Genomic DNA, 26,989 nt, shown 5'->3' on the forward strand with positions numbered 1-26,989 from the left:
GCTGCGCCCCCTGCAACTAAGATGGAAAACGGCGACTGGACTTGGAGCTGAGCTGTGCCCTCCACAACTAGATTGAAGGACAACGACCTTGGAGCTGACGGGCCCTGGAGAAACACACTGTTCCCCAATTAAAAAAAAAAAATTTTTTTAAAAGAACAGACATTGTACCCCCATCGATCCAGACCCTGTTGCAGCAGCACTGCTCTGCCTATGAGTCTGCACGTGGGGCTGGGCTGGAGAGCCCCGGGGTCTAACTTATGATAAATTAATGACCCTAGAGACGTCACATTTCTGGAGGGAACCTGATCTGGGCTCCTTACTATACAGATTCCCCCCTTGTGAAAATGAGACAGGCCTTTCCTTGCTTTGAATCTTGATGTTATCGAAATGATTCTCAAAACTCCCAGTAATTAGAGCTGGATAGTGTTGACTGTTAAGCAGTCAGGAGGCTTGGAATTTACTCTGATCCTATAGCCAACCATTAGGTGATTTTGAACCTCTCTTCACCTTAGCTTTTTCCACTATAAAATGAGGTGGGACGTGTTTTTCTAGTATGAAGTAGAAGGTTCCCTCCAGTTTTCACAGTCCAAGATTACTGAGCCATTCCAAATCCTTAATGCAGAGTTTTGATTTAACACAATGGGGCCTGTAAATGATCTTAACCACACAGAAAGTTTCTGGATTTTCATTTGTACAACTTTGGTAACACTTGACTGAGGGCAGCAGATGAAGGGTGGGGGGTTAAGACCTGGTGCCAGCAACGATCTGTTGCAGTTCTTAGTCTCCAATGTGGTACCATAAGTGCTTCTCAAAGTCAAAGTCAATCTGTTAATGTGAGCTCCATGGATCACTAGTCATATATATTTAGATGGAGGGCCTCTATAAAATGACTCACGTGTGCATGCTATCATTCAAATTAGGCAGGTTTTAAATTTAACTGTGGTGGTTTTGTACTGCTGAGTTTAGTCAGAACCACCTTTCCCAGAGCTCCCTTCCCTGGGTGATTGTATGTTGAAATTGACTCAAAGATGTGCTTGTGTGAGATTTGGAAAGCGAAAGTGAAGGACTATTTTTCTCTGGAAGTCATCAGTCAAACATGGCGTCCAGCAGACACAGAGGTGCCTATCCTCTTTCTTGTCCGCTCTACCTCCATCTCTTCTTCTCAAGTGTTGACTCTCAGTGTTGACCTAGGGTGGCCCCAGGCCCACCACGAGGCACCTGGCTGTAAAAGCAAAGAAGTGGCCACTACATGGCAGCAACAGCTTCCCACAGAGCTCCCTGCAGACAACCCTTCCTACGCACACTTCAGCACTGTTTTGCTTCTCAGATGGACGAGCTCGTTCACATACTTCAATTTGCACACCTTCTGAAAATTCACTTTTCAGCTTCTCATACAGTTGTGTTGGGTCTAATTCCTGTAACGAATTCTATATCCCATAGCAATCAGAGCATCTCTTCTCCCTATTCACCAAACCAAACACACAAAATCCCCAGACATGGTTCTATCTCCATGTAAGTCCTAAGAGGACCCCAAGCGGAGTGTTCGGCAAAGAAGACATTTTTATACATGTTCTCTAAGCAATAGTGTGCTTCCTGCGGGCTCAATGCCTTAAATCTAAGAAGCACAAATGGTATCACAAGAAAGACAACCTTGAAGTGCACACACACGAGTACATCTGGGGAAAAACAGAACATGAAATTTACTTGGTTTAAAAATTTGCCTCTGCGCATCTTCACGCAGTGATGCGAGTTGGTTCTGTGCGTTTTTCTTTCCCTGGCTACGTCCCTGGCTCAGACTCTGAGACACAGGTTCACATCAACAGTCCCCTGTGCCCAGTGCAATGTCACAGCAGCACTCGCTGGCACACACAACTGACAGAGCTGGTGTCCTTAGTGCTACTACTCACACCCCAAGGAGAGATGCTATAATATAACAAGCACTTGGGTAGCGATACTACAAACACAGGATGCCAACACTTCAAATGGTTTCACTGATGCTTAGGTAAGAGTCGCACTTTGACCCGTAGGTGTTCATGAGGCATTCCTTCACTCTTGGGCTGAAAAGCAAAAATCCTGATAATAAAAAACCAAAACAAAACAGAAAAAAACACCATAAAAGTGTGCACATGAATTGTTTTATTGCTTTCTTGTTTCTTATTTAATGCAGAGTCAATGTTTTTGAGGAATGGTCATAAGATGTCCACATTTCAATATTATTAAATATTCAAACAGTAAAATATGTGGAAAAAAGCCCTCAAATGTGAACTCCTCTAAGTTATATCTGGTGGGAGCGACAACCTGGAATAAAGGCTGCTGGGCTTGTAATCTTGGTTTGTGAAGAGAACTGCTATCCTCGGACACGGGGAACAGGAGTCCCGAATGTCAACCAAGTGTTCAGGCCCTGGGGCAGCATGTTTGTCTCCCTTTGAAATGTCTGGGAAGGTTTATAATGACTCCAAATATGAAAATCCTTCCTTTCACCTCAGGCTCAAAAGAGAGGCCCACCACTGAGAAAGTCAAAAGAAACTTCTTTGGAATAGAAGTGGTTACAACGATAAAGACCAGAAATGATTCTGCTTTCAAGGAAGTGACATGTGCCTACACAGTTCCTCTCTACTCCTTCCTTTGTAAGAAAACCACCCATTCTGAGAGCACATGGAAGAGGCCCTACATAGTGACCAAATGAAACCAGGGCCACCATGAACCGCTTTTTGCTTGTTGAAGGCACAGAGTCCTCATCATCCTGAGTGTGTGTTTGTGTATGTGGGGGGGGGCAAGGGCGGGCGGGGGGGGGACAGTGCACGTCACTGCATTGTGAGTTATGTTTAAAACACACGTCCTACCGACAAAACGCTGATCTCAGCTGCCATACATTTAATTGCAATTTTAGGCTGCTCTTTTTTGAAAGTCCCAGAATCTCTGGCACCCTAAAAATCCTGATGTGGCCTGCTACTCCTGCAAGGAATCAGATTCCCAATGGGTAGAGGCTTAAAGGGACACGCAGCTGTATTCCATCATACAACAGGCAAAAATGCATACATGACTCTAGAACATGGATATGAAACACCACAAATAAATATCTCGGACTCCACCACTGCAAGGCGCATGCTAGCAATACCTGGTTGAGTCTAAAAAAATGGTGATTTTCCCATAAAACATTTACCTACATGATTTTGATCAATACTGAAGGGCTAAGCAAAAACAAATGTATGAAAATACTATGTTTTTAAGAAAGAAACGTCACTAAACACCAAGGACAGTGATCAAATTCAAGCTGTTAAATTTAAATAAATCACTTTTGATCTTTCCTAATGGTTACTTTGGCCTTCCATAACAAAAGTAGAAGGTGACGCTGAGGGTGCAGTCACACCAATCCTCCTTGGAAAAAAGATGGACCCACATCTTTGCCAGAAGAATCAGTGCAAGCCCTTCCAGCTTTCGAAATTCCACAGTATTATGAATGCTCCTTACAGACACAGTGATACCGAAAAAGGAAACATAAAGGTGCATTTATTCATATCCATGCCATCTAAATCTACTGATTACAGTAATTAGAATCAGAGAAGGGACCAACTGGAACCTAAACAACAACAAAAACAATGGGACGCTCGCCCCCCTGAATTGCAAGTTTTAGTTCAGAAGAATCTGCCTGCTGGCAAGCACGTTTCCTCCCTGAGAAGCATGCGTCACGCTTCGTTCTTCCCCTCCTGCATCTTCTGTCTCTCTCAGTTAAGGCCTGGACAGTATCAGGACGGTGTTACGATGTCTCCCCCAGAGCCATGCCTGGCGAGGTGCTGTGCCCTGCGCTGTCAGTCGCCCGTGGGCTGGGGCAGTGTGAGGTCGGGCTGTGGACCGCCCAGCTCTGCAGTCCGCCTCTGAAGCTCCTCCACCGTCTGCAGCAGCGCTGACCTCTCCAGCTCTAAGGCCAGGGCCGCCTGCTTCAGCTTGCTTTCACTAGTCAGAAGCTTCTCAACTGTGGCTTCGAGGTTTTGGATCCTACCATTTGCCACCTGGAGAATAAAAGAGAAAATGAGAATGCAACTCCCAGTGACAACACAGGGGGATCTACTGTACGCTCTGCTGTCATATTTTGGGGACAACGTGGAGTCCTATTTTGGCAGAGAGGAGTCTCCTGTTTACTATCAGTGCTTCTAGCCATACAGGAAGACTATATATTTACCAGGTTCTCTTGCAGGCAGGCTGGAAACTCCTGTGATCCTCCAGCATTTTCCTCCCCTGCAGCAGCTACTCTGGAAGCCACACGTTGAGATGGTGGCTTCCCAATGCCGAAGGAGCCCAAGCTCCGAGCCAGCCACTACAGGGACTGCAGCTCTGACATAACCAAAGGACGCTTCATGGAGAAGAGGTGGAGCTTTGGGGACGAAAAGACTTCTACTGTGCTAAGCCACTGAGCGCTGGAGCTCTAGTACGGCAGCACAGCCGGCCTGTTCTGACTACTACATATATTTACAAGTGCAAAGTGATTTCAGACTGACAGTCAAAATGGAATCCAAAAAGGCCCGAGTAGTATTATAATAGCGCTCTCATCTGAAATTCTCTTTTATTTTCCTTATAGTAACAAGATATCACTACGTCAAGGAACATGGGCCTTTTCCCTGGCACACGGGTGGAGAGCTCGGAATAGCCAAGGCTCACGTGCGCGGTCTCTCAGACCGGTCACCACCACGGAGCGAAGCAGTGTCCTCATGTGCTCCCGGTCTACATGCTCGGCACAAAATGAATGTGTAGCTCAGGCAGGTAGAACTTCCAGCCGCTTTTCTCTGGCGGACTCAGGAAGGCTTCCCAGGCACTGAGTGAGTTGGCTCCGGTGAAGCTGAGGGGTTTCCGGAGAAAACCACAGAACCCCGACCTTTACGCTGCGGTCCCCGAGGCCTGCTGGCCGGTGCCTCAGCTCACAGCTACACTGTGTGCTGCTCAGGTGACCGGGTCATGCAGGCACTGCTGCATCTTGTTAGTCTTGTCCAGCCCTCCACATGTCCCCGTTTGTTTTAGGTGGGGAAAAAATGGTACATGTACTTTTTTTTCTCATTTTCCAAACAGGGAGAACAGTGTTTTGAACAAGATAATGCAGACAACTCATGACTCAGAGTCTAGCTCTGGCGGTGCTACTGGGACACTCCAAATGGAAGGAGAAAAGGACTGAAATTCTAAGTTGTCAGCTTACCCGGCAGGGCGGCGACGCTGGGTGTGTACCTATCTCCTGGCACTCCTTTCCCACCCTCAGCCCTACCTACAATCGGTGGAGGCCTGCGTCAGGCACCGCCTCGTCCCTAGCAAGGGTCGCTCATTCAGAAGTCCCCCGGCATCCTGCGGTGTACCCCGCAGCTCGGAGTCAGCTGCTGTGCGCGGTCATTTACTGCTCTGCGTGAACATCGGGTCTCCTCAATGACACTGAAGCTCTTTCATGGAAAAGAGCACATCTCATCCTGCACATGGGTCCGGCCTCCCACAGCACCTAACTCATGGGCGCCCAACGACTTGTAGTTGATTGTTATGAAAAATGCACGTCCGCTATTATTTGGTACCATCCGACACGTCTATGCCATTGTCTTATGTACACGACTGGACAAAACAGTCACCGGTTTGGTCTCAGGTGCTAGACAACGTTCTTGAGCATTTAACAAGAAAATAAATGGGACTTTAGAACAAAGCTAGAGAACAGGTCAATTGTGATACTTTGGGAAAGAAAAAATGTTTGAAAATTAAGCATTGCATTGGAAACCTATCCTTGGACTCTGAAAACTGTTTTAAAAAAAAGGTGAGAGTCTCCTGGAACTTACACAGTCTGGCTGAAAGACAGTAAATCCATGTGACTTGTAGAGGGTAACGAGAAAACTATACCAGTCCCCACAGATGGATACTACACAGTCCTACCGCGACTCTGTGAGAGCAGCAGGGTCTTATGGGTGCTGGTTGCCCTGGCACCCAGCCCAGCAAGGCTGCAGTAAAGGGCTGCTGGGCTGGCACAGGCTGTCGTTCTGAATGTGCCTCCAGACGAGGGGAGCCACTTGGTCAAGAGAAAGACAGTTCCAAGGAGAACATCTGTCATTACTGTAACCACCTGATGCCTTTCTTGAGGAATGTAGGTATCGGAGCAGCTTTTCACAACTCCTTCTCTTCCCAAAAAGGGACAGTGTCACAGAAGCAGCATAAAATTACTCTCCATCCTCTCTCTCTCTTTCTCTCTCTCTCTCTCTCTCTCTCTCTCACACACACACATACACACACACACACACACACACACACCTGGGCAGTAGCCCAATAAAATGAACCTTTTTTTAGGTTCATTTTATTGCCTATCTTAACAAGCCAAGAGCTTCAAATGCAAGTCTGAGCTTTGTTAGAAATGTTTCCATCCTGTTATATTTCAAGGAACTACTGTTTGTTTGGAAGTCATTTAAAATTACCACCTACACTGCAGACCTTTACAAGCCAAATAAGGCTCTTTATCCCCTGGAAACTTCCCTTCAGATGACAGCGGAGATGTCCTGGAGATATTGTACACAGCTATGTTACTAGTTAGGACATCTCAACTTTGAGGGGGGAAAAGCAGCTCCATGTCTAACTGTGACAAGTAGTTAGGACTCGGTAGGGAAAGCATTTTTCTTTGTTCCTCTACAATAAATATCTGCTCCCATCTATGGGACAAATCCCTGCTGGGAGCAATGCACTGCAGAGAAGGGTTGATTTATTAGGCTCTCAAATGCTGGCCTTCTCCTATCATCGCCAAGCTTACATCTGCAAAGCAGCGTCGTCTATGGAGCAAAAGAAGAGGCTCACATCAGGACGGAAAGCCTATTCTAAGGTCAGCCCAACACCACCATAAAATACATACTTCGGGGAAAAATACGTATTTTTCTCTGCAGAAACTCAAACCAAATTCTTTCAAACACCCCACAAACAATTCCTTACCACTGACAGCATTACCACCTGTTTATGATTGTTAAAAAAGGAGACGGCAGGGTTCCTTTATTCCCTCTGATTGGCATAGGAGTTGTGCTACGCACGCACTTCGGCATTCTTGTCCTTGTCACACAAATGAGGGGATCAGGACAGAGGTCAGCAGTCTGCCCAGGATGGCAGCACGACTGGGGGCAACACCAGACCCGGGAAAATCAGGTCCGGATTGTGCCTCTGGGTTTGCTCCACATCACTCTTTTGTGTGCAGGGTCTGTGTTTGCCTTTCTACAGCATGTCCTCATCCATACTTGTCCATGTTAAAATGGAAGCTTCCAGAGTGGAGGGCTGTGACCTTCATTAATCAGACCTTTGCGTTTGTGCCAAGGACTCAGGTCTTGTGATCACATGCTCTGGTAGATTTTGGTGTCACTTTCCTCCCTTAACATCCCTCCAAGGACCACGCTGGTTTCGCTCACGGCAGCTCGAGCCTTTGATTCTCTCATCATGACTCAAAGCACAATCGCTGCCATTCAGCGAATAGCACCATGGCATCCTGAACGCAAGTTCATCTCTGGGCCTGTTTCCTAAAAGGCTGAGTGCAGAAACAGCCTCTCAGAAAGCTCCAGGACTGTCTGACCTCAGCAAAGGACAATCTGTCTGCTCCCTAATAAAAAGGCTCAATTCTCCTGGGATACCTTTGATCCCAGCTATAAACAGACCGGGGAAAGAAAGGTCCTACGGTCATGGGAAAACCCAGCCTGCCGGTGCCTTTGGAGAGTTAATGAACTACCACACACTCGGGGTTCAGGAAGCTGCTTCATGAATAAGCTCTACCTGCAGTTGTTCGAGGAGGTCAAGGTTCTGTTTGCGTAAGCTGCTGTTGGTTTTCTCTAATCTGTCCATTCTTTGGTTGTCACTGAGTGGAGAGGAATCGATGAGTTCTTCTTGAAGCACGTGGTACTCAACCTCATAAGCTTGTAGCTGTTTAGAGATGTCCATCTCAAACACCTGTTAAACACAGGCAAGTCATCAGGCACTGAAAATGAGAAAAATCACACACACACACACACACACACACACACACACAGGCACGCATGCACGCACACACGTGACCATGTCGTCCACGAGCACCCACTAAACACTCTGTGCCTTGGTATATAAGTGATAATCCAGGAAAATTCTGCACAAAGAAGGTAGTAATTTTACTTGGGAAGAAAGACTATAGAAAGGATTTAGACATAAACCTAAGATAACAGTAAGTGTGGGTCTCTGATAGTCATTTTCCAAAAGCCAAAAACCTTATTTTTAAAAAAGGTTTACAAAAACTTATTTTTAGTTCTTATTTCAAGAACTTATTTCCTTTTACTCTGAAAATTCTATTAGGTTAGATACATTAACTGTCGGTCAAAGGGAGGAAACAAAACAAAACAAAAGAATCATAGCCCCATGTGCCCAGTCACCGAGTCAAAGTTTAATTATAGTTCAGTTGGGTTTTCAGAGTTACAAGAACAGCTAAGTAATGGAACTGTTTACTAAAAACCCCTTCTCTGCACACAAGACATGCAGAAAAGAGCCAAAACCCAAATGTCACCCACACAGATGAGTGAATACGAAACAATGCCTGAGCTGCCTTCCTTCCCATAATAGTAACAGTGATGAAAAAACCACCCGTGTGAAAAACAACCCCAAGTGCACAAGGGAGTGAGTTGTTCGTGCCTGTACTTTCTCTTGGTGAGTGAGCTTGATGGAAGCAGGGCTGAAGGGGGGTCAGAGGGCAGAGGCTGCCGCCCAGGGCCTCTCCCTTCTTCCCCATTGTGTGTGTGGGATCACCCCATGGGGCTGGGCCTCCCCACACGGGAGTGAAGCCCAACATGAATCTGTGGGAGCTGAGAATTCAGTCACCGTATAAAAATAGCCTGCATGATCAGAACACACATTTAGAGAATGAAGTTAGACTTCACAAGAGCAGAAACTGACTCTTCACTGCATTTCCTTAAGAAAGGCCCACGGAATTAAAATCAATGAAAAACTCACTTCCCCTGATGACACGTTAGCATTCAAACATGGCTGAATCCTATCTTCCCTGAAACCAATTTTCAAAAACCATGTTTACTTTCTCATCATTCCCGACAATCTTATTTTCTCTTTCTTAACATTAATTTCTCCGCTTCCTGGTTTTCAATTTAATTCAATGGATAATACTAACGAGGCACCAGTCGTCCGATGACGAAAAATACACCTTGTATTTGTGGCACGTGTGTGAGCAGTTTACTGGATGGACCTGATTCTCTGTTGTCCCTCAGAGTTGTCAGCAGAGATTAGAATCTCTATTTTTAGTCGAGGAAACTAACTCAGAGGCTCTGAGTCAGACTCAAGTTGTGGCTCCACTGGCGACTCCCTGAGACCTTCAGCAGGTTCCTTGACCTCTCCCAGGACCAGTTCACAGCTGCCACCATGGGAGTGATACCACCTCCTTCCCAGCATCGCAGTGGGAATTACACGAGACAATGCATGGACGTTCCCAGCATGTGCCCGGAAAGTTGAGTAGGCGCTCGCTTAGCTGCTTCCACACACTTGTCGTGAAACCCCAACATTCAACCTCGTGCTTTGGCAAAATGACAAAGGATGCCACATCATGGAACTTCTGACTAGCTCAAACAGAGGAAAAACCACCAACATAAAAACTGAGACTGCCGTGGCATTGGTGTACAGTTATAAACATGGTGAGGAATAAATGTCATACATACAGTTACTTCTTTTTCTTCCACCAATATTTATTTTTAAAGGAGCTCCTAACCTGGAAAACCTGGGAACAAAACCTCTAGCCTTTTACACAGATTGATAATCTGCTAAGGTTAATGGCTTTCAACTGTGCCTAAATCTGTACACTCTTTCAGGCCCCCGTGAACCCCTAGGAACCATTCTGGGCCATAATCATCTTTGCCTAATTGCGTCATTATCTCCTGGCAGCCCAGACATTTAGAGCCCTCAATTCTGCAGTTTTGCCCCAGTCCTCAAAGAATTCTTTTTCAAGTCGCTACATATTCTTTATAACCATAACTATAAATGGCTTCGTGGGATTCTAGCACGTTGAAATATCATGACCACGTGAGTCCATTCATTGAGTGTTGCACACCCAGTCACTCGCACGTTTTTGTTGCTGTAAATGACAACTCTAAACATCCTTGTACATATGGCTTTTCCCATATTTTGGATTATTTCCTAAGGATACATTCCAAGAAATAGGATTACTGAGTCAAAGGGTATGAATGTTTTATTGGCTTGTGATACATGTTGCCAAATTGCTTCCCAAATGGAATTATCGACGTACAATGCCATTAGCAACAAATGAATGTGCCAGCTACAGTATACCCTTGGCACTGTGTACTGGTGTTAAAAATTTTTGCTTGGTCAATCTAGTAGGTAAAGCATTATATGTTATTTAAATTTAAATAACGCATGAAACTAATATTTCCCCGGATATTTGTTTACTATTAATAGCTGGATCTCCTCTTTAGTGAACTGTCTGTTTACGTTCTTGGCTCACGTGCTCTTGGAGACTCAGTGTTTCTCCTCGCAGCTTGTGGACACTCTGTACACTGAAGCCATTAACCCCACGCCTGCTGAACTAGCCACGTACTTTCCACTGTCCCCGACCCCAGACGCTGCCCCGCACCAGTGGTACTCAGAAGGCTGGAGAGTGGAGCAGTCTGCCCAGGTATCGGCAATAAGGGCGCACAGAGTCTGCAGTGAATTTAAAAACAATAATAAACCCAACGAAAAGTTGGTCTGCTTTTTATTATTACCACATGCGAGCAATTCTAACCAATGCCAGTGGTAAAATAAAATACCCCTCCCGCCATACTCCACCCTCTTGGTCCATCACTGATGACTGGCCTTTCAAAAAAGTACTCATTTTCAACAGTGCAAACTGCCCAAGCAGCCAGGGCTCCTCCCAAGGGCAGAGGAGGCAGCCTGGCCACTGATTTTGGGGAGTGAGGGCGCCTTCTGAACAAAAGAACCTTGTTAAGATGCTGGTTTCCATCCTATAAGCTCAGCTAGAACAGAGAACTGCGTCCTGTGTTGACAATGAAGCTGCCCATAGTGGAGCTTTTCAAATGTTCCCCTATGTGTGAATCCCCTAGGGATCTTGTTAAAATGCAGATTCTGGCTCAGCAGGTCTGGGGTGGGGCCCCAGATTCTGCATTTCCTGTGGCTTCCTAGGTGAACAGAGCCCAAAGGATGCTGAAAACAGGCTCTTTGCTCTGTCTCCCAAAGCCCTCCACCCCCTACTCTGTTTCCTTCCTTACACTGAACAGAGGCTGCACAAGCAGAGGGCACTCACTGTGACAATACAAACCTGACCTCCTCTTAGTTTCTGTTTATTCCCAGGGTTTCCCCACTTCTTGGGTCGGAGGAGTTTCATGGCTTATACTCAGCGGACAGTTAAGTCACACTGAGGAAGTCCACAGAGCCTTCAGAGACCATCTGCCCTGGACTCTCAACTCTGACATGCCCCTCTGTGGCTGCTCCCCGCCTGTCTATACTGAGCCAGAGTTCCAGAGCCCTGTCCTCAGCTATTCCCCACCCCCCCCCCCAATCCTGGATGCAGATTGTATCCCAGTTGCTCAAGCTGAAACCACCTACAGGGAGTACATTTAATGAAATGGAGCCATGATGTGGGGACAGAATCCCAGAGAGCAGTTTCCAGGCTCTCGGCCTCATGTGGAAAGGTGCTGACTCGGTTATTAGATGGCCATCAGCTATGACCAGATGGCCATCTGCTGTGGTTGGGTGGCCATCAGCTGTTACCGGTTAGCCATTAGCCACTAATATAACTTCCGTGGCTACGCTAGGGGGTTGGTTGGTTGGCAGAGAAGGGGACGGCGGATTGCACACCGTGTGGCTCCTGCTTCCTGCGTCTCCAACCCACCGCCAGTGAGACTATAGTGGTATGACGCCCCTATCTATGGCTCGGTTGGTGTTCCTTTTTGGCCTCACCATAGCCTGCGTTCTGGTGCGGGGAGCGGGAGCTCAGACCTTGCATGACATGTGGCTGCCACAGACTCCGCCCACCCCTACACAGGGCAGTATGCTCACTCGCGGCCATCTATCACTTCTACCCTGTGGATCTCCAAGGCTCCAGCCCCGGGGCCCTCGAAGACTGCAGAGAATCACACTGCACCTCAGGCCTCCATTCTGAGTAGGACTCGAGACTGGGGCACCCTCTGGAGGGGAGAGGGCAGTAAGAGGGGCAGAAAGCTTGACACACAGCACTCATGTCAAGTTCTGGCAGGAAAAGAGGGCAAAGACCCACTAGCATTTAAACTGTTTCCTGTGAAGGCTTTTGGCAGAATAAAAATGTGGGTCCCAAAATGTAGATTTTTCTCTTCCCTACACCATTACTCCTTAATCTCCAAACGTCCCACAACAACAACAACAAAAAAGAAGCTGAATGTGTCAGGCATCTAGAATTTCTATTTTCTCACTCCCACTCTCACTCTCACTCCCACAGTTTGATACTGTGATCAGGAGTCAGCAAACTACAGTCTGTGGACTGAATCTGTCCCACTGCATGTTGTGGTAAATAAAGTTTTATTGCAACACAGGCACTTCATTCCTATACATACTGTCTATGGCTGCTTTCACGCTGCAAAGGCAGCAGAGACCTTATGACCACAAAGCCGAAACTACCACCGGGCCCTCTGCAGAAAACGTGTGCCGACCCCCGGCTTGCCGCGTTCTTTTCGGCCCAGCTGAACTATATTCTCTCAATTTTCAACCGTCAGCACTCACTCCATCAGCCTGGCTCCCATAAGCCCTCACACAAACACCACAGTAGCACACTTGTAATTACTGGATTACATGCTTATTTTCTTCATAGGATGGGCTTTCGTGTCAGAGAGACACGTTACCTTCTTGGCTCTGCCACGTTATACAGGGTGTGGTGCACGTTATTCTTTCCATGCCTGGTTTCCCCAACTATAGAAATGGGGATTATAATACACGTTCCAGAGTTGTTAAGAAGTTAGTAGAATAAAGGATGCCAAGTTCAAAAACAGTTGCCTGAAACAAATCAGATGCACATATACAAAACTGTTCTCTCTCCAAGTTGTGTCCATGGCCATTCTTCTAACATTTAAAGAGTATCCAATACAATACTTTTAGTAAGTATCTATTACAGAAAAGGGGAGGAAAATGGGATTTTTTGTTTGTTTGTTTGTTTGGAGCCCAATATCCAGGAGGCAAACTGAACGTCAGCTGAGGCTGCCTGCCTTCGAGCCAGGAGCAAAGGCAAGGAACTCCCTGGGCACAGACTTTGGTTTAGGTAATCACAGCTCCGTGTTTGCCCCAGCAGCCTTAAAATGTAATTATCTGCAATGAAAGCTCTGAATTCTGAACAAAACGCCAGCATTTAAAGAATCACAAGGGTGAAGAATTCAGTATTAATATACAAGTAAAATATAGGAAAACTTTGTAATTAAAGGACACCCATAGGCTCGTGGGGGTACTGAGTAACTGCTAGAGCACTTTGAGGCCAGAGGACCTGAGTTTGAGACCCTCCCTTTTCACTTTGCAGCAGAGTGACTGTGGGCCAGTTAATTAATCACGGTGAGCTCTGGGTTCCTCAGGGGTTAAAACCACCTCTCCTCTCAGGAGTGCTCTCATGATTAAATGAGATCATGTGTATTTATAGATTCACACAGAACCTGGCAAAAGTAAGGTCTCAACAAGCCAAAGTTATTCACATCGAGAGAAACGTGCCAGGGAAGTAAAATACAGAGAGGCAAAGCTACAGTGAACTGAAGATGAATGTGCAGAGTGGAGAACTGCTCTCCTACAGGCGTATGAGACGTGCAGCGATCCCAAGTGACAGCTGGCATGATGCCCTCCCTAGCTCCAGGCCATCTTGCTTCTTTTTCTGAGCTTCCCAACTAAGGAGGGGCAGCAAAGGAAATCACAAACGCTGCGTCTGGGTGCAATCCCCTGGAATCACTGGATTTCTCTTGGATTCACAGAAACCCTCGGAATAAGGATTTTTTAAAAGTAGCTTTATTTCACTATTTGTTTTTAGCAAACGGCTCTATGCTGTCATTGTATTTGGAACAGGTGAGGTTAGGCTCTAGGCTTAGGAGACGCCTGACTGCTGACTCTACAGCGCCCGATGCAGCACTCTCTTCCAGAGCACGCTCAGTCATCTGGCCTCTGGACAATGCCAAGGGTGGCCCCACCCTCTGCCAAGCAGCGCAGTCCTTCACAGTCAGCAATCGTTAGTGGGAGATTCTTCCCTACACAGAATCAGAGGCTGCTCCCACCCTTAACCCAAACCATTTCACAGCTGGTCTAGTTGTAATGACTGGTTCAATTCTCCCCTGACCCCTACCATTTCAGAGAGCAATGGTTCTACTGTACCCAGAAACCAAAGGTGCTGAAACCACAGCTGGGGAAATGACTTCTATTCACACACACACACACACACACACTTACAGAATACATACGCTCTATCACAACTTTGCTATCAGTTATTTTTAGAAAATTCCAAATACCACCCAGCAGAAAAATCAAAGCACATATTTTACAAAAGCCGACATTGAATAAGTGTTTGTATTCCAAAAAAACTCACAACTAGGAGTGAAGCCTCTTAATTATAAGAAACAATGGATCATCTGTGCTGGTTATCACACCTAAACACTGCCACCGAGTGTCCACGTGGCATTCCACCATGACACACACACTCAGACATGCATTTAATCACTGAACACATTTGGGATGTGCCTCCTACATGCCAAGCATCATGTAAGATGCTGCCCAAAATATAAAGTGGTAGAAAATAGGTCCTGCTTAAAAACAAACAAACAAACAAACCAAAATTAAGCTTTTATGTATCCAGGATCACTTTACCTTTTGGAAGGTTTAGACTGAATCATACCTGATTGATGGTCTTTTCCATTTGCACCAAGCCCAGGTTGGGTAGTGTGTTTTTTATAAAGTCAACTATAGTTTCTAGGTTTTCATGCTGCAGAATCAAGGGCTTATGGCTTCCCAACAGACTTAAAGCCACTTTAAATATGACCTCTGTTCCCTGAAGAAAGATCATATCTGGGAAAACACAGAAATGCTGAAAGTTAAACCAGACCAGCTTCTGATGAAATACCATTCTGTCTCTTTTCCATATATCATAGAGCAGGACAGAGGGAAACATGACCCTGAATTGCAAACTTTATTTTCTTTTTAAGAGTCTGATATTTCAGATAGGGTTGTCAAGACAATATTACAAATAGTAAAATATAGATAAACATACTAAGATTTTTGCCACAGGTTCACAGAAATCTTTTTTTCCTCTCCAAAAATATATTAAATTCAAACATACTTCAAAAGTTAAATTGAGAAAAAGAAAACTTGTTATTAGTCCATTTTCCCAGAAATGTTCTAGATTTTAAGAGTTACTAAGACATAGAAACTCTTAAACTTTATTCAGTTTTTATGAGTCAGACTGAGTTTCAGATATACAGCATCAGATATACAGCGTTTATTAGATATACACTTAGTAAAACAGCAAAAGATAAAGTAAAAGCAAAAAGCTTCTGCTTTCTCTATTTTGAAATACAGATTAAAAGATCTCTAAAAGATCTCTAAAAACTAAAATGTCTGATCAATTGTGAAAGTACATTATTAAATGCAAGTATACTGAATTTTAGCTTAATAATGGAGTAAAACAAACAACAACACATCTTCCCCAGAGGAATTCCAAAGAACTTTGCCAGAGTTATTTTGTAGTTCTTGCCATGTTTTTCCTTTTGTCAGCAATCCCCACATTGCTTGTACACAGTGAGAGGGAGGGGTGAGCAGCCAGCTCCCCACTCCTCACAGAGCTGACGCCACTCCAGAAAGAATCAAATTGTCCCGGTGACAGATGATCTGGGGCACAGCCCTAGTAACTAACTGTTGGGTGACTACATTAAGGCAAGTTACCTAACAACTGGAATAGTAATATAAGAAGAGAGATAACTTTAAAGATGAGAGCATAAATCTAATTAGAGGCAACTGCCAATATTCCTTTCTCTCCCTCTCTCTCTGTTTTGGCTGCAGGATAATGGGAAGAGACAAAGAAGTTGTAAATTTCATCCAGTCCAGAAAGACAAAAGCAGGTGAAAAGAAGAATCCCAGCATTGTGCCTCTCGGTGGTTTAGTGTGGTGACGTGTAAAAGCCATTAAGAAACAGGAAAACAAAGCTGGATGCTTCTCTGCAAATGGGAAAGGTGTCCAAGCCAAAGTAGTTTGCGGACAGCGAACATGAAAGACCTAGGTGCCGAGTGGCAGGGTTAGCCCTGGAGCCCTAATTGTGGGATTGGACTTGCTGCCTGGGTGGGTGCAGCCTCAAGCGATGCAGCTGCCGAGATCAGCTGACCTCAGAGCTCAGCGCCACCGTTTCCACAAACATCACAACTGCTCGTGGTTCAGAGGGACCCCAAGGAGCCAGAACGATCCGATGGCTGCCTCCCTCTTCGCTTTGGCTGGGAAGTTAAGTTAGAGGACTGGTCGTATCTTTGAAAGCTGAGCTTCTTAGGGGAAGTATTATGTGTATCAAAGCAGTGCTATGGAAGAATATTCCTGTGAAACGTCTGCTTTATAAAATATACAGTCTACCCCTGTACTTCACCGCTGCAGAAAACAAAAAAGACCTAAAATAGCACTATAACTAAGATAGCACTATAATAGCACTATAACTCAGATTTTTTTAAACAGAAAAGACATTTCTAAAAACAAAACAAAGTAAATATGAAGACTGTGGTTTAGACGCTAAGACTTCCTTTCAGTATCTGGATACTTATAGCTGAACAAAAAACTAATGGCATCTATCAGAATAAATATCAAGACATTTTGGGCAGGGTTCCCAGGAATGGGCTTCACCACTAGACCAATGACTTACTACAGCTCAGTTTCTTGGTCTCTGGGGGACAGGTACCTTCGACTTAGATACAGTACCACATCTAAGGCAATTAAATAATTACTGGGAACTTTCATGAGCATAATCAAATATGCAGTCCACATCAGCAGTTTCCTAAGGTTAACAATGGGTTTTCCAAGTTTTATTCCTTTAGGATCTTGGTTTTTATAACAAATCTAGTTAGTACAGTGCTTCCTATGATTTCAAACTCAAAGACTTTTTTGGATTATATGAAGAAAACAAAAGCAAGTTTGGTTTTAACTCTATTGGTATATTAAAAACAAAATATAACTCTGGATATGTTTATTTTATTGGATTTAACAGTTTGTATTTAATGTAATAAAAAAGAAATATTCTTTCCGAATTCTATTCTCATTGTCAACACCTTAAGAGCACTCTTCCCTGCTGAAAAGTTTCTCTAATTTAAGCGTTCATTGGGCGTTTAATACATGCCAGACACTGTATTGGGCGCTTTGGAGTCAGCTATGAGCAAAGAACAATGTACAGAGAGAGACTAACCACCATGGGTTTGGTAGAGGTATGCATAGGGTGTTACGCTAACAAAAGGGAAGAAAAGGTCCAAGGAAGGTGGAAGCCAAATCCCGTCTTGAAAAGCCAATAGAAACTTGCTAGGTAAGAAGTCAAGGAATAATACTCTGAGCAGAAGAAAAAGAAGGTGTAAATGAAGAGAGGTATGAAAGAACCCCATCAGGACTGGGAACCTGGAAAGAGTATGGTAAGCAAGAGCTGGGGCTGCAGTCAAAAGGTGGGGCCAGGTCCCCAAGGGCTTTCTGCCGCCACGCCATTCTAATTGTACCCAGAGGGCAGGAGGGGTCACCGAAGGCTCTCTGCTCCTTGTTCTGAGTAGGTCAGTGCATTGGTAAGGAGATGACGTGAACGAGATCTAGGTTATGGGTCGGATCCTTGCAAGGGCCACTTAGTTTTAGACAAAGAAACGCCACCTTGTAAGAACCGCTGACAAGACCCCACAGATGCCCTCCAGCACACACACTCACAGGTGTGTTTGCCAGCCCCAAGACGCTCAGTCCACCAGCACTCACGGAGGCCCGCTCCTTCCAAAGGCAAGCCAGCCAGTTGTCTGCGCTAGTGAGCCTGGGAGAGCTCAGCCCCAGAAGCGTCTGTTAGACTCGGGAGGCCTCAAGTCAGGAGTCCACTTGCGTATGCCATGAGAGAATGTGCCTGAAGGGTTGAAGGAAAGACCTCTCCAAGTTTTCCTTGGAGGAAGGGGCGCTGAAATCAGTACACTTTGGCGTCAACACCTGTCTCCTTTAAACAATGAGTGCATTTGTCTCCCTCTGGAAATTTTAAAAAAGTGAGTAATTTTTAAATAACAGTAAAGAAAAATGTTACTAAAAAAAAAAGAAAAAAAAGAAAAATGTTATCTATAAACCCAATTATTTTCATTTTTGTGCATATTCCAATTCTTATACATTTACATTCTGGGATTGTTTTTTTTTTTTTTTAACAAAAGAAAAAAAATAATCTCCTTGGAAAAGTGAACTCCCAGCATTTGAAAACCACTACCCACGAACATGAACTGCTCTGAGCACCCCCAGCAGAGGGATCTGTCCACCCAGCTCACACCACTGTGACTGACTTCCTTCCTTCTCTTCTTTCTCAGGCCGCCTAGAAGGAGGCAAAGGGCTTTATCAGGCAGGAGGTAAAGGGAACCTTAAATCCAGCTGACTCCACCACTTTGCAAGTTATTTGCTGAGAACAACATAAATAACCACTTTCTTTTGAAGACACTTCAGCAGCCCTGTTATTGTGTTAATGGGTGTGGAGATTCTATTTGAAACTCCTCATGATATAAAAGTGCAATTTTCCTGTGGGGGAAAATGATAAACACTAAGCACAGGGCCTGTAAGCGAACTTACACTACATCTCCTTCCCAGCCACCTTTGTCAAGGGCAATCCCTCTCCTTAACTTTCTCAGGGAGGCGGCAGTCCTTCAGGTGTGACACCCCCACATTCCTACCAGGAACAGGTAGGAGGGAAATGAAGGATAACCACAGCCTTGCAGCAGAACAGCACAGACAGACTTTGCAAAAACTCCCTTCATCACCACTGTATCACCTTACCCGAAGAGCCAATTTTCCTGGCCGTACAAACAATCTTGTTTGCCCAGTCTATTTTAGTCCTCAAGCCTCTCTGAATCCTACCCTATATTACAGGTGGCTTCTGCATTTTTTGCCTATCCCTTAGTGTTTATATTCCACCTCTTCTCTCACCTACTTGGCAGCACGTCCTATAGGAAACTTCAGGAGCCTAATGAGGCAGCCTCTTCTTCCTAGGAACCAGCCAGGTCCTAGTTCTCAGATTCTTCCCAAACGCAGACATGATTAGAAAGTGAACAGAGCCAGCATCTGTCCAGGGACCCCTCTACACCCAAACTGGAATAATACCGGAGGAGGTTATTTTACATGATGTGACAACCAGACAGGACTGACATTCCAAAACGTGTGATTACCAGATGAAGGTTAAGGTGAAGGTTATGCGACTGTCCCTCCAAGTAGCATATACTTCATTTGAGGTAACCTATTAATTAAATTACTAGCTGTGCTGCCTGCAAGCTGAGAATCCTTTACTTACATATAAAATAGTGAGTAGTTAACAAAGACTCATTTGTTTTTAGGGTTTATCCAGGCCTAAAGGCTTATAATGAAATGGGCTTCAGGCCAAGGAAAGACTATAGTGTATGAATGTCAGGCTTTGGGTTTAAAACTAAGCTATCCGCCCGCCATCATGAAGCTAAACAAACACGGTGGAAGTCACCAATGCTAAGTACAGAAATGGTTTTTAGGGATCCCATCTTTTCTATGGAACCTACTAATAAAATAGTGTTTTTAAGTCCTGATAGATGGGATGGATTGTGCAAAAAAACCAGCAGTTTTAGCAAAATGACATCACGACACAGTGCTGCCTTGAGTTCCCACTTCCTGCCTATAATTCGAGGAGCTGAGCCCTTAGCCAGCTGGACACAAACCCACTTAGTGCAGCAGGGGGGCTGTGGGATCCAGGAATTACAAAGACACTGGCATCTTTATGCATAATGTATAAGAAACTCCAAGACCCACCACTGACTGCATAATAGAGAGAAAAATACTAGCTTTTACTAGTCTCAACTTTTATTTATGAAGCCATCAGGATGAGCTTCACAGAGCTCCGAATATTCATTCCCAAAGCAGAGTCTGTCTGTTGTTAATGCCTTTTACCCACTTATGCAGCAGCCTAAGATTTGTTTTTTTCCTTCGAGCTTTGTGGCCCTAGAGCCTCAGAACTATCTGCAGGCAGCAGCACTGGTGCCTGTGGCCAGGCACTGGTCACTCAGCACTGACCTTCTTAGCCCTTCTTGCCCAGCGCCCTTTGTAGAATTTCCCTCACTGTGTAATTAGATGCTTGAGCTGTTCTCAAACCATTAACAAACACTCCCTCCTTCCCCTTTCAATCTCCACTGCTCTCCATTGCCCTGTTTGAAAAAAATACAGGAAAGAATCAGGAGAAAAAAGAGGTAAGTAAAGGTAGACCAATGATTTTCTTTGAATTTCGAGAAAAAGAAAAACAAAATACACAGAAATTTTTGGCAAGAAAAACTGAAGCCTGCAGCTAGGGATCTTAATAGTTTCTGTGATTCTTCTTGTTAATAAACTAAAAAGACAAGACAATTTTGAGTTTTTTTAGTTATTTTTTTTTTAACTGTGGTATAAAACCTTCATGAAATCTCACTGAAAATTCGTTTAACCAGAAAGAAGAGTTTTTAGTACCTATTTTCTTCAATATTTATCTTTTTTAGGGACAGAAAATAAAAATCCATTTGGGGAGACAGTTACACAAAAGGGGCGGTAGTGAAGATTTTTAAGAATATAGATTCTTCTGGTAAAGCCAAATGGAAAATTCTTTAAAAGTGCTTCTGAATACAAGTGAATAATAAAAATCTAGTACTTTAGGGGGTAAGAAGAAGAGAGAAGGCAACTCAATGCCCACATACATTAAAAATAAAATTCCAGCCTTTCTAGAATTTGGATATGCAAGCTGTTTACCCAAAGCTGCCTGAAGTAGTATTCTTTCAGTATTTGTAAACATTCTCTTTAGGATGCTAATTCTAAAAACAAACAAGTATGATCAAACTATAAGATTTTAAGCTATCAAATGACTGACTGTAAATGACACTTTAAAATCATTTCACATGTGATAACTGTCAATTTTTTAATAACCTCCTCCTCCATGGTAAAAAAAAAAGAAAAAGAAAAACAATCTGAATTCTCAAAATTATGATTTCATTCTGAAGTAAGGAAAACACAGTGTATAAGAGCTGACTGGGCTCCCGGTGTTTCCCTCAGCTCCAAGAAGATGCACCTACCCCTGCCACGTCAAGGCAGTTTTTGAATTTTTTTATTTTTTAGTTTTTATTGAGGTAAACTAGACAAGGCAGTTTTGAGACTTTGCCCGTGAACATCTATTTTATTTTCGCAGAGACAATCTTCCTGGAAAGTAAATCAAGAAAATGAGGGGTGGTTTAAAATGTGAACAACCTACGGTTACGGTGGGGCACCGGAGTACAAGTGGCTGTTAACATTTGGGAAGATGAGGCAGGGGGCATGTGAGGGTGGGACAGTGAGTCAGTGACACAGAGGTGTCTTCCAGCACGAGTTGGCGGAGAAAATGAAGAGCCAAGTGTAGGAAAAGAGGAGAAAGGGGAGGAGGAGGTGCGAAGAGAATCTAGAAAGAACAGTAGCTCTGAAGCCCCTGGTCAAAAAGTTTTAAGGAGCTATCTATCATCAGTGAACCTCGTCACCAACCATGGAGTTTGAAGAAGGTGATTCATGGGAAGTATCTCTCCTGGAATACACGCTGGGGCTCCTTGGCCAAACTGTCTGCTCTAGGAAGAGCCCCGTGGGGAGGAAATCAGGTCTAAATCCCACCAGATGAAGACTTCAAGAGAAACCCAAAGATTACCAGAAGTTAGGCAAGTCTTGAAATTCACAAAACCTTACCCTAAATTAAACCTAGGGTGTCACACAATACCCTGTTTGTGCAGAAGACACAGGTAAAAAAATAAGGAGGCACCATGGAATGACAATCAATGAATCAATGGTTCCCGTCTAACACGAGAATGCTGGTTCTGGCAAACAGATTTCCACACTCACCAAAGACTCTGGCCACAAATCCCAGTGGGAATTGGGACGCAAACACGGTGAGGAACCAGGGGGCGGCATAGAGGCTGGGGCCGATCTCGTGCTCCTCAAGGTGGTTGTAGAGGTCTCTGTGGTAATCGTGAAGGAGCCTGGAGAGCTGGTACATCTGGATCTGCAGGGGCGGGCACACACACACACACACACACACAGGTGTCAGCTATCTGCTACAGGCACGCAGTGACTACCCCACTCCCAGGATGTGAGAGAAGAATTACTACAACTTTAAACTTTCTACCTGCTGATGATAGCCATTGATTTTAGCTACTCGTTTGTCCAATAAGAGCTTCCTGGGTGCCCACTGCATGTGAGGCCCTGGCTAGGTGCAGGCCCAAACACTAATGTTGGGTCTTCTACCACTTCCTTTCTTTTTATTGTTCCCCTGTGTCCTTGGCTAAGAGAATCTCAACATCTGTCTTGTGGAAATACTTCGTAAATCCTCTTAAAAATACACATTCCTAGCAAAACGCAAACCCAGGGGAATTAGAAATAAAAAGCCAGCCTCTCCGCTAAGGGTGAAGTCAGGGCACAGAGTGATTCTGTGGAAGGATATTACTGTACCTGTTCAGTTAGTCAATTTCCCCTGGATCCCCCCAAATTACTCAAGAGGCTGGACAGGTGGGATTTATCTAGGTTTATATGTTACGAAAGTAAACAGATCCTGAGCAAGTTAAAATAAGAAGTGTTTATCTCAAGATGGAAAAAATAACTTTTCCAACTGAAGTTGAACTTCAACGTAAAAGGTCCCCTTTTCAGAATGTGGTATGGCCTGTCAGGGAGCTGAGTCCCAGGGCTCAGCCCAGATTCCAGCAGCCCCATGGCACGAGCCCAAAGGAACAAAGAGGTTCAGACCCCTACTGAGATGCTAAAGGTTGGCTATCGACTGCTCAAACTGGGAAAAACTGCTTGCAGGAGCCAGACGACACAGTCCTCTTAAGTACCAGCTACAGCTACTCTGCGTCAAAAAGAACCTAAGCACCAAGGCCACCAGCCCAAAGAGTCATGTGTTATGAGACTAAATTACACAAAACTCAAAAATCTGCTCTCTCAGGTGGCAGGTGCATCTACATTAAAACTAATGGGAAGAACGCAGGAAGAAACTGAAAGTATGTGTGGAAAGTGTCATGTGGGTCAGAACCTTTTAGTAAATGGAATGGCTTCCTTTAATGAGATTTAAGTCCCTGTGGTTCATATTCACAGGTAGAGGTGCAAGGATTTTCAGCCACACAATTTGGTGCTCTAAGAGAGTGCTTGGCTCTAATGTATTCTTTCCAAGAATACTTTCTAAGGCTCTGACATCACAGTATGTCACTGGTAAACGAACAGACACAGATGTGCTCCACCATTTAGGAATATCCAAAGCGAGATCTAGAGTTCACTCCACTTCTGAAAGGTGGCAGAATAAGCACTTGGGACACTGCTGTTTCGTTTTCTTTTGATACGACTTGCCTGCTGTCACTGGCTCATTTAGCAAACACTGACTGGGAGGGTATTTCGCCCCAGGTAGTGATATTCTAGGAACTAGGGACGCAGCTCCAAGATGGGTAAGATCCCGCCCCCCTCATGATGTATGCTAAGGAAACTCAGAAAATAAACAGGTAAGTGAATAAAGAAATAAGATAACTTCAGGCAGTGAGTATGAGATATAAAAGAAATGAGACAGGGTAATGTGATACAGCATGTCTGGGGTGGAAGCAGGGGACATAATATCAGGGTGGTCAGGAAGAGCTTCTCCTGGAAGTATTATCTGAGCCGAACCCTGGAGGACAGGCCTGAGGGGTGGAGGTGAGTGGGATCCCTGGTACAGGAAGTAGCAAATAAGGGAAGTAGGAATTAGATGGTCTGATGAAGGGTCCAAGGGAGCCCTGGAGTCAGACAGGCCTGGGTGTATTTAAATCCCAACTCTGCCCCTTGCTAGCTGACGTAACCTCTCTGAGCCATAGTTTTCCCATCTATAAATTGAGCTGATTTTAATACCGTGTTTCCACGAAAATAAGACCTACTCCGAAACTAAGCCCCAGTTAAGAGCATCAGCCAGATGGACGCATGTAGTACGTTACGACGATGTTCCAGAAGATGATGACATGACTGTATTTGAATAAATGTAGATTGTTGTACATGAAAAAATAAGGCATCTCTTGAAAATATTCACGAATGCATCTTTTGGAGCAAAAATTAATATAAGAGCCGGTCTTATTTTCGGGGAAACATGGTGGTCTTCCTGAGGGTTACTGAGAAGATAAGTGCCTATGAAATGCTTGGTATAATACCTATCACAGCGTAAGTTCTCAGCAACAACTGCTAGGACAATGTTAACTGATGGTGAAAAAGCTCCTTAGCTAGACCTGGAAAAGGCTCATAAACACATCTGACATTTGTCTTCATCAAAGACACGAGGCGCACTCTACCTGTAAAATAATCATGTCCGGCCGGTACTGTTTCCGCAGTCCCCTGTCAAACATCAGAAACTTGAGCATGTGAAACGCCTCCTCTTCACCCATGTGAAGCAGCAAAATGCCTGCCACAAAGCTGAGGCCTTGGCAATATCCTACTTCTTGGTCTAGAAGTGAGTAGGCCTTCAAAATGTTGTAAAGTGACAGCTGCCCTGCTCCTAGCTGGGCCGAGAAGTACGGATGTGTTGGAAAGGTTCGCCCTGTGAAAACAATACACACGTGAGTTGTTATTTTAAAAAAGAAACACTGCTGAAGCAGAAATCCGATGGGCTTCAGGTTAAGGCAACAGAGCTGTAGAAGTTGGATATCCTAAGTCAGCTCTGAAAACAAGGTCAGCTGGTTGTTCTTGGAATAACGTTTGCAAAGTAAAACATTAGCAAGTAAGTATTCATGCTTTTGTGTGGTGAAAGAAATCAGAACTACCTCTGGTCCTACGGATATCTGGGTTTCAATCTAAAACAAAAAGACAACTGCCAGTCCTCTAAACGGTCTCTGCTCTCGGGAGGGGCAGACAGCTGTGGTTCTGGAGCAGCACCTACCCCAGAATCATCTAAATGCAGCCAAAGGGGTGGCCTGGCCGCAGACTCGCTCCGATCGGCTTTTCCCAGACTGCCTGCCGGGTGGTGCCTGCAAATGCTTCACGCCACGTGCATTATTTCTGTCCTTTTAAACCACAGGCGGTACTTTGAAACCCAGTGAGGAGCAGGATGTGTTTTCTTTTACACGAAACAGTTGTGTAAAAGAAAGAGATTTAAAAAAAAAAGTTCTCAACATCCTGATTATTTTCACAAAAAGCTGGTGTTTAGATAAGGTTTAAAGACTTGTTTCGTCCAGAAGGCGTTTGTGGCTGATACTTGCCAAATCCCACCTCACCCCCCCCTTCTGGAATGTGACCACGGGGAAGTGTGTTTCCAGGGAGCAAAAAAGTACCTGATCAAGAGAAAAAATGTTCGGCCAGGGCGAAGCGTGGGCCCAGGTGAGAATTATGGCCTTGTCTGGGTCGGCAGAGGCCACAAGTTAATGAATTGTTCACCTTAATCATTCGGCAAAAGAGGTCACCCTCAGGGTTCTTCCTCAGCCTCCTGAGAAAGCATTTATCAATCCAGAGCGGTTTATCCGAACCTGATTTAAGAGGATGGCAACAGTCTCAAAACGACACTCCTGATTTCCTGTCCTGTATTCATTTCTTGCCTGCTCTACCTCTTCCCCCAACAAACCTTCCCCAAACACACCGCACAGCTATCGCCCCACTGCTGGAAAGCAATCAATAGCTCCCCAGGGGAGCTCCGAGCACTCACCTCCTTGCCTACCCTCCCAGCTTCGTCCTCTCCTCCAGGGTTAACCTAGGAACTGTGAGGGGGTTCTCCAGGTCTCTGAACCCCTCTGGGATGCAGGGAGACTGGGTGCACAGGCAGTATACGAGAGGGAGTGGTTATGCCTGCGCATTTTCCTAATCTAGAGCAGTGGGTGCAACTGAATTGTAATATGAGCCACATACATAATTTAAAATTTTCTAGCGGCCACATTAAAAAGTAACAGGTGAAATTAATTTTAATGAGATATTCTGTTCAAACCAACATACACAAAATATTGTGTCATTTCGACATGGAATCAATATACAAATTATTGAGACATTTTGTATTCCTTTTTTCATACTAAGCCTTCTGAAATCCAGTGCATTCTTTATACTGACAGCACACCTCAATTTGGGTCACCCCTATTTCAGGTGTTCAGGGGCCCCACGTGGCTACCACACTGACAGCACAAGCATATGCTTTCCACAGTTCTCCAAGGGACGGGGTCAAAGGTTAATAGGAAGCCCTTCCCTCCATCACCCCCACCAGCTTCCAAGCAGACGGAGTGCTCCCACCTCTGCGTGCTCGCTCATGCCCCTGGCCCAGCCAGACGCGTCTGCCCCTACTCTCTCTGTGTCTCAAGTAGTGCAGGTGGCAGAACACATAGGTGTTTGTGGCACAGAGGAACACCAGGGAAGGTGTAACTCGTTTTAAATGTAATCCTTTAATATTATCGTTTTTGCTAATCAGACAGCCCCTCATATTAGATACCGCGCTACACAGAAACAAGAGCGCACACTAACTCGCCCTGCTGTGGAGTGAGCATTTCTCATTTAACAAGGCTCCTAAGAGGATGAGTCTGGCAGTCAGGGGCGTGACTATGCCAATCTGGCCACCCAACAGTTGTCAGATTTGGGGCGGGGCCTTCACGGGCATGGGTCCTGTGCAGTCACACCGGTGCTATGCTTAGAAGGGCCTTGTGCTGGGTTTAATGCTCTATCACTGTCGTGAAATAATTTTTGAACAAGGGGTTCCGTGTTTTCATTTTGTAATATGCCCTGCAAATTCTGTGTTTGGGAGATGCAGCCCCCGAGGCAGCCTCCAGGGGTGGCTACAACCACCTTCCTTACAACCTTGTTACCAAGCCACATGTTAGGT

At 44.9% G+C, this 26,989-nt stretch overlaps 1 protein-coding gene across 4 annotated transcripts in view; it reads right to left on the minus strand.

Annotated features, from left to right (window-relative positions):
• Positions 1-3,493: 3,493 nt before the first annotated feature.
• TBC1D1 (TBC1 domain family member 1) overlaps positions 3,494-26,989 on the minus strand; it is a 209,014-nt gene continuing 185,518 nt past the window's right edge. For 3 of the 4 annotated variants that reach the window (XM_033106104.1, XM_033106108.1, XM_033106109.1), the window contains 5 exons: positions 24,492-24,736; positions 22,039-22,198; positions 14,852-15,021; positions 7,756-7,929; positions 3,810-4,010 (listed from right to left, as the gene is read on the minus strand). In XM_033106104.1, the coding sequence (XP_032961995.1) occupies positions 3,810-4,010; positions 7,756-7,929; positions 14,852-15,021; positions 22,039-22,198; positions 24,492-24,736 (950 nt within the window). Of the gene's footprint in view, positions 4,011-7,755; positions 7,930-14,851; positions 15,022-22,038; positions 22,199-24,491; positions 24,737-26,989 lie in introns of all 4 variants that reach the window. The other variant, XM_033106105.1, reaches the window with a different exon arrangement.

This window comes from Rhinolophus ferrumequinum, chromosome 5 (genome assembly GCF_004115265.2).
Source record: "Rhinolophus ferrumequinum isolate MPI-CBG mRhiFer1 chromosome 5, mRhiFer1_v1.p, whole genome shotgun sequence".
NCBI lineage: Eukaryota > Metazoa > Chordata > Mammalia > Chiroptera > Rhinolophidae > Rhinolophus > Rhinolophus ferrumequinum.